The sequence below is a fragment of the Micropterus salmoides genome, unplaced genomic scaffold, assembly GCF_014851395.1.
Source record: "Micropterus salmoides isolate LMB-PRFRI ecotype aquatic unplaced genomic scaffold, ASM1485139v1 Ms_hic_scaffold_18, whole genome shotgun sequence".
In the NCBI taxonomy this organism is placed as follows: domain Eukaryota; kingdom Metazoa; phylum Chordata; class Actinopteri; order Centrarchiformes; family Centrarchidae; genus Micropterus; species Micropterus salmoides.
Window position 1 is genome coordinate 29,080,959 of NW_024040928.1, and position 14,138 is coordinate 29,095,096.

Genomic DNA, 14,138 nt, shown 5'->3' on the forward strand with positions numbered 1-14,138 from the left:
CCTGTTTAGTTAGTTCCTGGCTTTGTAGGAACTGGTTTACACCAAGGTGAGAGAGAGAGAATCCTACCTGTCTTGTTCGTAACAACCAAACCCTCCTTGTCATTCCCGAGACTACACCTCTCCAAACTGGGCTGCAGAGGTACCACCGCTACTAAAATACTTTCTATCCCGAAAGACATTCTTTAAGCAACCAGCAAACCACCATGGATATGTTTAAGAGGAGGTTCTTGGGTATTTCTGTGGCTGTTGCGTATGGTGTTTCCACCGGCTGTCTGAACATCGTGATGAAGCTCCTCGTCAGTAATTATCACTTTGACTTCCTGATGCTCCTCCAGCTCCTGACCAGCAGCACCACGGCGCTCATTCTCGAGATCCTCAGGCGACTGGGGAAAGTCAAGATCCCCCCATTCAGCATCCAGTTAGCCAAGGTAAAGAGTGACCAAAATAGTCTGAATTGTTTATTTGTTTGTAGTTGCAGTTTAGCCTGTTAAATCCCCAGGCAATCTTTTTTTGTAAAAATGTTACCAGCCCAGCTTATAACAACACAACGCTGAAACATAATAAAAATAAATGTATTCTGATCTGGCACTTGTCACGCAATGATCCAAAATGGTGGGCATTCACACGAAGCTTAAGCAAAGGGGTTGGGAACCAACATTGTGGATACTCCCAACCCTGGAGTCATCCAGGCAGGCTGCCTTATCAGGCTCTACGTGTAGGCTGCGTTTGTTTCCATAAAGTGAGGTCCCCAACATCTTGTTATCTTTCTTATTGTGTCTATGTTTATTGACTTCCCGTCTCAGTAGGCCTTTCTCATTTCTCATCGCCTCCTTGCCCCCTCGACTCAAGGAAGAAATGCGAGGGGAGAGAAGTCGATGCAAAGGGCATTAACAAAACGTTATTTTAAAGCGACGTCATTAAATATGATGTGTAGCACAGCTGCATCATCTGCCCATTGTTCTGTTGCAGCCTGCTACTGTGATCTCTGTCAGATGAGCAGACCAGCTGTCAGCACCAACACATAAATGCTACAGATATGTTCACAATCCAGAAACATGTCTCTCAACGTTATGACATGTAGAAACATCTTGGGGTTGCAATAAACATTACAGCATATGTTGAAAGGAGCAACAGTCACAGACTATAGTAGCTATCATGCACTACATATATCCAGAAACTTATTTTTGTCAGTGTGCCTTTTGCCTGTAAACAGGAGATAATTTCAGCTCTCAGCTTATGAGAGTGAACGGTTCATCATCAGTCCCTGTGAGAAATGACGCTGTAACATTTATCTCAAATATAGCCTACAGCCCAATTACAACTGTCGTTAGTGGACTTATTATATACTATATTCTAACTGTGTGTAACACCTCTTTAAATGTCATGGCTGCCGGAAAGACTTACACCAAGGATGGCATCAAATAGAGACATGAGAAGAGCCCAGTGTTTTTCATTCTTGGTGTTGTCCTATCGTGTGTTCGTTTCACCCGTCCTGTCAGGACCGGGGGCCAGCAACTCAAACGCAGACTAGAGAAATGCACAGAAGTGGTTTATTGAGCACAAGGGGTGTCCTGGGAGAGGTTGGGGTGAGGTGGTCGTTCTGAGGGTCTGCGGTTCTGGTCCCAGAGCTTAGATGATTCTGGGGCACAGGAGGGAATCTGCGTGGTGCATGTGCAGGTTTCCTGAGGTCGAGACAAAGAGAGAGCAGTTAACACTGGTACGAAGGTTCAGACAAAATACTGAAACTAAGACAGACAAACTGGCTTGCGAGTCCACACGGTTAAGTACAACGATCCGGCGGGGACTGGAAGGTTGGCAGATCTCTTAAAGGCGTGTTGATTGCAGGCAGAGGCCCTGGTGTGCTGATTGTGGATGTGCTTCAGGTGGGAAAGCCTGGAGCTGAGACTACCACGCCCACCAGCAGCCTCAGGGCAACAGGCAGGCCAGGGTCACGACCGGGGGTTTGTGACATGTTCCTTCTTATGTCCACCGCTCTTGTTTATTTAAGTTGTTGTTTTCACCTGGTTTAGAGGCGACTCGTCTATTGAGTATGCTGTTTGGATTCATGGTATTTGGATCACGCCTGTACTGGGTAGGATTCTGTTCGCTTCCATTTGGACCGCTTACACGTTTTTTGACTTTGCCTGCCTCTACACCACGTAAGCCTGTTACCTTGTTGTCATTATTAAATTCCCCAACAATCAACACATTTATCTGCTCTGTCTGGTGTTCTTTGGGTCCAAATCCATTTTTTTTTACCATGCCAGGCTCAGCAAAACATGACAGAACAATTATACCAATAAGAACAATTGTCCACTGGACTCATATTTAGATTGACTGTGACTTGCTGGTGCACAAAGACATGTGAAGGAATGCTGCCTTGGCTAAGGGATTCGATATCAGAGTGGGTCATAGACTTTCTTTGATTCCCCTGTACCAATCAGCTTTTCAGTCAGCTGGTAACCAACCCGCTAGTTGCCAGCCTGAATCTCGTTGAGCAAGCATCCAGGCTGCTAGCTACCAGTGTTCATCCTGGCCTGCTTACCTCCAGCTCCAGTTTCTGAGTCAGTTCCCCTTAACGTAGAGCCCTCAAAAAGATAGAGCTGGTTGTCCAGCTCTCTGGTGTCCTTTTTGTCGCTTTGGCTGCAGATAGCACCCAGACTGCCAGCACCCAGGTCTCTAGGCACCAGCCTTCACCCCAGCCTGCTAGCAACCTGCTTAGACTCCAGTCGGCTAGCTTGGTTCCAGCCAGTTTCCCGCCTTTTCCAGCCCAGGAGCCACCTTCAGAGACACCCTCCAGAAGGAGACGTGGCTCTAGCCATCTCGCAGACTCTGGTACTGATCTCCAGTCTTGTCACTAGTCTCCTGCCTAGAGTTATGATATGGGTTGCGCTGGCAGTACTTGGTGTGTTTAAGGTCAGCCTCCACAGTGACTATAAAAGAGGTGTTGGCTTCTGATCCCCAAACTTGAGACCTCTATAAATGAATGAAGTATTTGATCTTGGCTGTACACCTCCACAGTTTGTCCGGTTAGAACAACTAAGATGATGTTGGTAATCTTCCCCCCACTCCAATGACACTCTCACACTCCTTTTCTTGCAAATGGTTTATTGTAGAATGAAATCTAGTATGAGTATATGTTTATGTGTATGTGTGTGTGTGTGTGTGTGTGTTAACTGTGTGTGGTAACTTCTGAACAGTGACTAAAAGCCAATTCAATGTGTGCCTCTCTCCCTCTCTGTGCAGGAGTTTGGCCCGGTGTGTATCATCTCCACGCTGCAGTCCACTCTCACTCTGTGGTCTATGCGCGGCCTCAGCCTGCCCATGTTTGTTGTGTTCAAACGCTGCCTTCCGCTCCTCACACTTGTCATCGGCATGTGCGTGCTGAGGAATGGCATGCCGTCCAGCGGCGTGGTAATCTCCGTGATCATCACCACCGCTGGAGCTGCACTGGCTGGTAAACACACATCATCATCTACATATAGTACACACAATAATACATCAGTCTTTTTCCAGTGAGTAAGGGAGTGGCCCTGTACGGTTGACTGTATTTATTCATCTATTTAATAGTTTAACTGGGACAAATTATTTCTTGTAAACATTTTTGCTGGCTCGTGGCAGTCTGAACTGCCTTTCTGAAGAATGCTATTAAAAAAAGTTAAAATTGTGGGTACAGTGGATGGACTTTTGTAGAAAACTTGCACAAGTTTTACCTTGCATGTGACTGAATTTGCATTCATTCTTGTGGTTAGGGCCAGTAAATTCCTGGAGGCAATGTCTTTCTCTTGTTTTTACCTTTAGATATCCCATTTCACTTTTTTAGTTTGAATGTAATGTTATTATTACTTATTCCTCTCTCCTTCTCAAACTAAATTGTCAAGAATCCGATGACTAAACTTTCCATCTATCTTTAGTTTTTTAGAGCTCTCACAAGGTCCTTCTCAATTCCCTTATTTGTCGTTTCCTCACTCCTCACGATCCTTGCTTGAACTGGAAGTTGTTCCGCTCCGCCATCTCGCAGACCACCCCAAAGCTCTTATGTTCCGTTCCATTTACCTCAGATGTCAGAGGTCGGAGCTGGGAATGATGTCACACCCAAGCTGACGGCGTTCCAGTTAACAAAACGGAAAACCGCGCTCAGCCAGCCGTTGTTTTCAACTAGTCAGGTTAGCCACTGTTACACCAGTAAGCCAGCATTGCGCAGTATTTAGTCAGACTAAACACTGTAGCAACACGTCCACAGACAGCAGCTGGACAGCACTTTGTGTACGAACATTTCTATGAGATAAATACACAGAAGTGCCGACACGCCCCAAAACATCAACAGAGTTTCATACAGGAGTGAAGAGAGATAACGAATTAAACTCAAGTGTATCAATGCCAGTTTTTACATTTGATTTGTTTTATGATTCACTGTGTTCACTGTAGATTGGCACATCAAAAGGACCAAAACAACTGTATGAATTCATTAACAACAGATTTCCCTTATCTGTTTTTTCTCCCATTAACTTTTATTATGGAGACAATAAAGTCAGAGATTTAGAGTGTGTGTGTGTGTGTGTGTGTGTGTGTGTGTGTGTGTGAGTGCAAGAAACACTTTCATTTAATATAATTTCCATTCAGTCACATGAAGCTGATCATCCCTGAGTGTTTAATCCAAATACACAACAATAAAACTTCGTGAACGAGTAAGGAGTCTAACTAATCAACTCACTAAACTGCACTACAGACCCAGGCAAAGGAAAATAAAGCCTGCTCATCTTGCCGATGGCACCGACTACACCTGATGAAAGTAGCGGCCGCTTGATCACTAAAATCAGCTGATAAAAGCTGATGAGCTAAAAAAAAAAACTGATGTGACGATGTGATTTGCAAATAAAAAATATATGTAATGTTAAAGGATATCAGAGGTAAATAATGAAATAAAGAGAAAACTGAAAATTGAGTTTAAGTCTTAGATCATTTCAATTTCCTCTGAAACATTTAGCCTAAACCAAGACACCATGATCATATTCAGGGTTATTTAATAGGCCTGAATAATAGGCAAAACACAATCATAATATCAATAAACACTGATGCAGATAATCAATAAATAATATAAACACATTCTGCCAGTATAAATGATCCTGTGCATCTGAACAGGACACAGAATACCAACACTCAATAATAGAATGCAGGTTGTTCTTCATGTGCAGGTGTTTGTTAAACAGGTTACAGCCCTGCAGTGATGACTGTGAGTCTTTATTTGTATCAGCACAGCGCACATGTGTGCAGACAAACTTCATCACAAGTCTGTCCTGCTGTTAAAGCCGACTGACAGCTGACAGCAGCGATCAGCTGATCCAGCCGCGATCAGCTGCCGCCGTCATAAGAAACGGAACTCGCGTCATGTGACACTTTGGAGGAAAGGATGTCTCATTTCTCTAAAAACATATTCCCCTAGTGGGGGAAACGTGAAAGAATTGAGAAGCACCCGCAGTCTTCATCAGTAGGCTAAACTCTTCTTCCTAGTTGTTACTCCTCCCAATGACAACTCTAATCAGACAGAATCCAATCTAATCATTGCTTTTACATTTATTCATTTTTAGCTGATGCTTTTATCCAAAGCGACTTACAATTGCTAATTATGTCTCTGGAGCTGGGTTAAGTGTCTTGCTCAGGGACACATTGGTAGATGCATGTCATTTCTCCAAATGCCCCACAGCATGCACAGAGCTTTCAGAATAAGAATCACTTTTAATGGCCAGGTATGTGTGCACGTATGAGTATGACTGACCGGTCTTACATTTCTCTCAATGTATTTACACAGGACGAGCATAAACAAACAGGACAACAAGCTCAGCAAATACAGACACTTGCAACTGTGTTCAGATACATACAAACACATAAACAAACAATGTGTGTGTGTGTGGACACAAACACTTTAGTGCAATGGAGCAGAACGCAAAGGATATGTAAATGCTCTGTGTTTGTATAGTCTTTTCAACCACGTGCTTTTACGCTACATCCTCATTCACCAGTCATACACATTCATACACTGAGCCTAAGTGCTCAAACGGAAACTAACATTCATACACTGGTGGAACAGCCGCCAGGGGCAATTCGAGGTTCAGTGGCTAACGGCTAACCCGCTCTACCTCCTGAGCCACAGCCAGAATGAATATTTTTCCTGCAGGTTATATGTACATGAGGTAGATGGATATGATGTAATCAGTGTAAACAACGAATACACCAATATTGAATAAATAGTATACAGGTAAAGTAGATGTTAGTGTCACCTGTTTGTTGCTCAGGTATTGTTCCTGACACTGTGTATCTGGAGATAATTGCTCATCAGAGTGATGGCCTGTGGGTAAAAACTGTTCCTGTGCAGCGCTCTGTACAATCTACCAGAGAGGAGAAGTTAGAACAGGTTGTTTCCAGGGTGTGATGGATTTGCAGTCATGGGGGCCACGTTTGGCACCAATTATCTTTTCTACACTCCTGGCTGTCTGTTGTAGTCTGTTCTTGTCTTGTTTGGCGGCTGATCCAAACCAGAGAGTGATGGACGTTCAGCGAACAGCCTGAATAATTGATGTGTAGATGGCGCTTAGCGAACTGTTGTTCCCAACGTCCAAATACACAAGAGACTCCACAGTTACAACAAATCACAAAATTAAGGAAACCAGTCAGGCCTTCTTTTTTATGCATCCTCACATTTTTAATCTTAACTTGCTTTTCACCCCAGGTGCTGGTGATGTCACTGGCGATACCTTTGGTTACATCACTGGTGTGTTGGTGGTCATCATCCACGCCTCCTACCTGGTCCTGATCCAGAAAAGCAGTCTGGACGGCGAGTATGGACCGCTCACAGCACAATATGCCATTGCTGTCATAGCCTCACCTGTAAGGACTGATGTTCAAAGAACAATGCATGGGTTTTTGTTTCTCCTCCTTTTCTTTACCTCCTCTCTCCTTGTCCATTTATTTTGTCTCTAATTTTCTTACTAACCTTTTCTCTGTGTGACTCTCTCTCTTTGCCACTCTTTCAGGCGCTTCTGGTATGCTCTGTCATCTCCAAGGACATCATCAGCATGTGGTCTTACGAGGGCTGGAAGGACCCCCACGTACCAGCCTTTTTTGTCTTATGCATTTTATTCACCATCACCATGAACTTCACCACGCTGCAGTGCACTTACATCAACTCCGCTGTCACCACCAGCTTCGTGAGCATGCTCAAGAGCATCGCCACCATTACTATCGGCATGGTGGCATTCAGTGAAGTTGCACCGACAGGGCTGTTCATCGGAGGCGTAGTGGTCAACACTGTTGGCTCTATTATCTATTGCATCATCAAATACTTTGAGACGAAGAAGAAGAGAATGCATAAGGACCTGGAGGAGGCTGGGAAGGATGGTGCGTTTCCTTGCGAGCCTTACCAAGAGAAACGACCACTAAATGGCATCGGGCCTGCTGCTGGCATCAGGTCTTGTCCAGGAAATCCGAAGTTAAAAGGAGCACTGAGCAGTGACAGGATGGTGGATGCAGCATCAGCTGGCTTGGCTGAAGGAAAGTTGTGGACAGGGAATGGTGGAAAAGGAGACGGAGAAGCAGGTGTGAATTCCTGCGTCATGATGGAAAAGGAGATGCATGAGATGCAGAGAGAGCACCTCCAAAGCCTGAACACCACATCCAGTCAGTCGGTTATTGACAGCTATGTTGGGGTGTGGAGGTCCATCAGACATCTGCAATTAATGAAGAATGAATCTTTGATTCAGAAGCTGTAAATTAAAACCTTTAATGCAGTGGAAGTGGATCAGATAAAGTCTATCCACGTACTGGCCACCAAATGATAACCAATCTACATATATGGTCTCACTGGGTTTGTTTATTTGAGTCTGATAATTAGTTTGATTGATTGATTTTCTCTAACCCTACAGGTCCACTTGTTCACAGTTGGTTGTCTTCTGCATACATCAGAGCGGTATATTGTCGTTCTTGTATCCTTCAAAACACTGCAGTGGTACCACAAATAAAGTTATCTTGAAATAGAGAGTGGCACATAGCCCAAACTAGGAGCGACAGGGGCATGCCACAGGGATATTTCCATTTACGGCAGCAAAATGCACTGTTTCTCATGCTATTTGAGATAATAGAATGCCTAAAAATCTGTACATCACTTGGAAAAAACGTCCCTGGGGAATGAAGACCCGCCTACTTCCTGGTTTCTGGGGTGCTGACATCAGTCCCGCCCATTGGTTCCCTCTGTTTCCACTCAACCAATGGCTCGTCACCACATTAATTACCTCCGTCCACCTGTTGCTCCAGGCAGCTTGTCACCGCCTGTTGACTTGTGTGCCGCTGGTATTGACTGCATAGCCTGCCTGATAGTTGTACTTTGTGTTTAGTGGAACTATCCACCTTCCTTGCTTATTAGCTGTACATTGTGTTTAGGGAAACATTTGCATACCTTTGTATGTTAGCTCCACTTTGGGTGCAGTGGAGAAATTCCTTATTGTTTTGTTTACTATTGTGTTAGTTTTGGGTGCTGTGCTCTTTGTGTTCTTTTGTAGCAAGAATCAACTCTGCTTAAATCGATAGATAGGTACAGGCCTCTTTTTATTTTAACTTGGTTTGTTATTTTCGCAGCACCCTCGTCCACCCTGCTTTTGTTTATTGTTACCTGTCTACATCTCTGTTACCAATAAAAGTTACCTTGTTAAGATCTGTAAGTTGTGCCTATATGTTTATGGCCCCCCACTCCCCTAGACCAACAGGGGGTCGTAACACACTGGAGTAGAGTTCTCAAAATAACTGTTAGTTGACAAATCTGCTGCATTTGAAAACATGCCATAATAATCTGGGCTGCTCTAATAACAACAGTGCCATGTAAATGTGGTCTTCAATACTCTGTACTGAATATTAGACTTGGCTTGTAATTTATTTCTGATATTAATAGTTATGGTCTCATTTGTGTTATAATATTATTACTAAACCTGGATAGTTTTGTTCAAAGTGCTGCATTAAATATGGATGTATTGTGCAAAAATATTTTGTCTGACAGTGTTCATCTGCCTACCACAGACACATAAGAGGAGGTGGTATAATTATTGAGATTTTTTAAATAAAAGGTGAAACTTACAGATGAGGAGAGGTGAGGTGGGCCGGTCAAAATCAGAATACTGTTATCCAAAAAAGATAAGTCCATAAGTCCAAAAGCAAAGCAAGATAAATCCAGAAACGAACAGTAATAATCCACACAGCCAAAACAAAAAGCTTGAGACATTAAACACTGGTATGACACGACACAGGTAGCAACGAACGGGAGAAGAGAGACACAGAGGTGAACAATGAACACATAAATAGACACTAGTGAGACAGAGACTTAAATACTTAAAGGGGATGGAAATAACGAGACACAGGTGAAACACATTCAGGCAGGTGCAAACAAGCAACCCTGAAACACAAGGACAGGACCAATTACAGTAAAGTAAAACAGGAAAAAGATAAAACACCAACAGAACCGTGACACACAATCACAAATGTACGTTTTTGGTGTAGTTTAGTACGAGAGCCACTGTGGGCTCGTGGTTTTAAACTTAATGATTGATATTTTTTAAATTATTTATATTATTATATTTATGTGACATTTCATATGAGTTGCAATGTGACATGATTGGAGAATGATTAAAATAATTAAACTAGACTTTTACTTTTATTACTTTAGTATGCAGTATGAAGAGGAAACATTCTGTTACTTATATTTTCCTACTGTACAACAACAGCATGTGAAAGAGTCCAACAGCGAGCAGTTCGATGTCTAGGCAACAGATACGTTGCTTACCTTAATGTGACCAGGACTACACCATCTGTTGTTAACTAGAATGGCAAGACCCCCGCCTTTGCTGCTTCCCACTCGTGGCGCAATCCCTGTCGGCACGAACAGTCTGAAAGCCATCGATGGAAGTTCGGTCAGGTATATCCTGGTGTAGCCAAGTGAAGCACATTAAACTACACTCCGGGAACTCCCTCCGACTCCAGGCTAACGCTGTTAGTCATTTAGCAGTAACCTCGCATTGCCCATTATGCAATATTATGTAGCTGCAGTACCCGAGGCTGCAGTTTCAACCCCCCCGCAATCCTGGGACCGTAGTTCTTTTGCAACAGCACCATCTAGTGGAGTGGTGGTGGTAATGCATAGCAACACGAAGGAGGTTAACCCTGTTTGAGGCCGATGTGCGCAGCTGTAGGATTAACCGGTCGACATGCATATAATCAATAACTTAAGTTTAGGCACACACTCGGTGATGGTTGTGGTAAGGGTAATTGGCTTCGGGGGGCTGGCAAGAGTAACATAGCCAGCTAGCTGGCAGTATCAAAGTAAACAAGGGTCCTAGAAATGCAGTTCCGGTCCTAGGGTTGCGGTCCTGAAACTGCAACCCTCCGGTACTGTAGCTACATACTACTCCCATGATGAGAGAGGGGAGACACGGCTTAAATCTCCTTTTCTTAAGTCTCTGTTGTCTGGACCCCTCTCTCTTCTCTCGCCGCTTCATTCCTGCTTTGCATCCTGTGTGTGTCCTCTTTCAGATCTCAGCAGGGATATCCACTGTCCTGTGTGACCTGTGGACTACGAAGGGAGTTAACTCAGGGTTATCAGCAAACTCAGGGTTGAATGGTTAAACGGTACTATGACGATTGATAAAGTGGATAAAAGGGACTTGTTTGAGTATTTCTCACAAGGACGCATGCTCCGTATTTCCCCCAGAAGAATGCATACTGATTGTGTCAGGATATGAGGCCTTTAAAAACATGTTAATGGCTAAATCTAATACTGTGGCGGCCAACAAAGCCAGGGAGGCTTGTTGGCATCGCATTGAGTAAATTTGTAATTGTCTTCACAGTGTTCTTATTGTAGGCTAATTCTCTATTAAGCATTTTATTCTTCTTTTATGTATAGCCCAATATGATGTAAAGGTGCAACTGCACATTATGTTCATTGTAATAAAAAAATTGGAGCCAGGGCTGAGGGGGAAAGAATTTTCAAGATTAATGTGGTAGATTTACGAGAAACTAATAACCACAAATCTACAAGTTAAAGACTGGAATATATTCCGTGATATTGCATTTATAAATTTATGAGAGAAAGTCTGTGGGGTTTTTTTTACAAGGAAACACATCGCTTTGCAAGGCTGCAACATCGCACACATGTCTGCCGTGTATTATGCATGCAGTGAATAATTACAGGCCCATACTTCACAATCGGATTTAGCAGTGAAGAAATGGGTGAGTTTAGCCCATAATCACTGTACTGTCATACACTTTAGAGATTTTGCCGTGAATTGGGTGTCAGTCTTTCAGAAGAAAACACCAGAGTGATTTGGATTTTTTGTGACTTTCATTTCAGGGAATTTTCTGTTTTTGTTCTTGTTGTCTAAATTTGCCACTTTCATCTTGGACTTTTTATCTCGGTTTAGGCTAGGCCTATTAACCCCCAGCCTGGCTCCGTATGTAAAATAGCCAATCTAAATATGTGAAAACATTTAAGATAATTCAGTTAGCACATACAGATGGGCTACATCTGAGAAAATGTCCCGTTTATTAATAGAGATCTCCTACCTAAAATCACCAAGGCTGCAGGGCTCGCTGTCTGAACATAATGTTATTGTGTTAAGAACAACTTCATTTCAGCTACAACCTCAGTGGAACAAGTCAGGATGAAATCTTAAAATATTTTATCAAGTGGTAGCTTATGTATTAATAGCCTCCTACTCATCATTAAGACTGAGTACAGATGCGGTGTGTAGTCCTCGCACAGCAGTTGTAAACAAGGACTAGGAGAAGAAATTCAGTCTCATTATTATCTACAGGATCATAGTTATATTGGTGATATTAGCTTTGAAATTTAGATTTTTTACTAGGTGAGGATGAAAATCTGTATCTTTTTCTTTATTGCATCATTCTTGAAGGGTAACAGAAATATGTTTACTTACAATGGATTAATATTTCTTAGGTGACCTATCAAAGGAGACCAGAAATATGCACATAAGCCGTGTTCATTTTGGTTAGGTTATTAGGCTTTTTTATTTCCTGTAGGGAACAAAGAATCTTCCTCATCATGTTCTGTCTTGATGAGCACTTGCACTGTGTGTTCTGAGCTGCTTCTATATGCTGATGTGCTTTTGCAGAATCTGTTGATCATATAATCTTGCTTCTGTTCATTTTCTGATTTAATTCATCCTTGAAAATATTTTGGTAAGATATGAATCCTTCATCTGTCACGCCAATAAAACCCATTTGAATTGAACTACATTGAACTATGAGAAGAGAGAGATTGGTACAGTGAGGTAAAGACAACTAGTCTCATCCTGGAGTCTATTTGCATTTGTGTCTGTTTAGTCACTTCCTGGCTTTGTACAAAATGGTTTGCACCAAGGTGAGAAAAAGACAGAGAGAGTCCTTCCTTTCCTGTAGCTAAAAACCACCCAAACCTCCCCAATCCACTGGTATTAACAATAATTTCAGTCCAGTCTTGAAAGTAACCAGCAAACAACCATGGATGTGTTTAATAGCCAGTTGTTGGGGATTTCTGTGGCAATTGAGCACAGCGTTTTCCAGCTCTCTGAACATCTCCTTATCAGTAAATTATCACTTCAAATTCCTGATGCTCCCGACCAGCAGCACCACGGCGCTCATTCTCAAGATCCTCAGACAACTGGGGAAGGTCATGATACCCCCATTCAGGTAAAAAGTGACCAAAATAGTCTTAAATGTTCATGCTGTGATGCCCAAACAGTGATCCAGAGACATCCCGGGGTGTTTATAGTTGCGGTGTTGCCTGTTAAATCCCCAGGCAATCTTTTTACTTTGTAAAATGCACCAGCACAACTTATCGGAATGATCCAAAATGCTGACAGGCCTGTGAAGCTTAAGCAAAGGGGTTAAGAACCAAAATGGTTGATACACTCTACCTGTCCTCCCCAAGATGGCGTGGAGCACAGCCACAGTCTAGGCTACACGCTGTGGGTTTCTGAAGTGTACGTGTGCAGGTGTGTTGGTACGAGAAAAAGCATACAGAGCAAGATATTTTAAGGTCCTGGTTCCGCAGCTAGATACGATGTAGCCGTGGTACTGGATTTTGGTCTGGATAAAGTATAGCTTTTGACTCTGCACACAGCAGCAGAAACAAACACAATAATTACGACTTTATCACACAGGAACCAGCAGTGAACTTGCATTCGGTGGCCGCGTTACTGGATTTTGGTCAAGATAAAGTGCCGTTTTTGGCTTCACACACAGTTTTAGGAATAACACAACAGCCCAGCAACGTGGTACTGCTACAAAATGCATCAATTCATTTAGTTAATCCTGCAGAGTCCTTAACAGCTTGGATTCTGACAATTGCCGGGTCGCTGCACTGTCGGCGGGGTCACAGCACAGCTGATTCTCAGGAGTTATACATTTTGAGTAGGTTATTTAATTTTCCTCCCTGTAGGTAAGGCTATGGTTAAAGAGGCTAAACAAAAAAACTTCCTCCTCATGTTCCATGTCGACGAGCACCGATTTCACGAGTGTTCTGAGCTGATTCTACGTGCTAATATGCTTTTGCAGAATCTGTTGATTATTTAATCTTGTTTCTGTTCATTTTCTGATTCATTTCATCCCTGGAAAGGTTCCGGTAAGATGTGAATCCTTTATCTGTCACGCCAATAAAGCATATTTGAACTGAAGTGAATTAAACTGTGAGAAAAGAGAGAGGGGGTACAGTGAGGTAAAGACAGCTAGTTAACAGAAGAAGAGCCCTATTTCCCTGCTAATGCAAAACCACAACTGGACCAAGGTGGTCTGATATTTTGGTGTGGACCAGACATTCGTGGTCCCCAGAGGATGAACCCTGTAGATTTTGGTGATCCTCTGATTTTACCAGTAGCACCAGCAAGAGGCTGACATTTGTAGTTTTGAGTAAAATGTCCTGACAGATATTTATGGTCTTTATGAACTTTGGTGATCCCTTAACTTTTCTATAGAGCAGGTCAACATTTCAATGTATCAGATGCTTTGGTTGATCTATTTTTTTAAATTTTTGTTTACAATGAGCATTTCATAGAGTGACTGTAAACTCTCTTCTTCTTTGTATTTACTGTAGATTGACATGCATC

General features: G+C 42.8%; 1 protein-coding gene across 1 annotated transcript; it reads left to right on the forward strand.

The window, feature by feature from the left end:
* Positions 1 to 203: 203 nt before the first annotated feature.
* Positions 204 to 8,094, forward strand: LOC119908577 (solute carrier family 35 member D3-like). Its single transcript, XM_038726364.1, has 5 exons — positions 204 to 428; positions 2,650 to 2,835; positions 3,247 to 3,457; positions 6,728 to 6,885; positions 6,990 to 8,094. Exons 1-5 carry the CDS (start codon positions 204 to 206, stop codon positions 7,764 to 7,766), a joined length of 1,557 nt encoding a protein of 518 aa, XP_038582292.1. The 3' UTR covers positions 7,767 to 8,094.
* Positions 8,095 to 14,138: the final 6,044 nt, after the last annotated feature.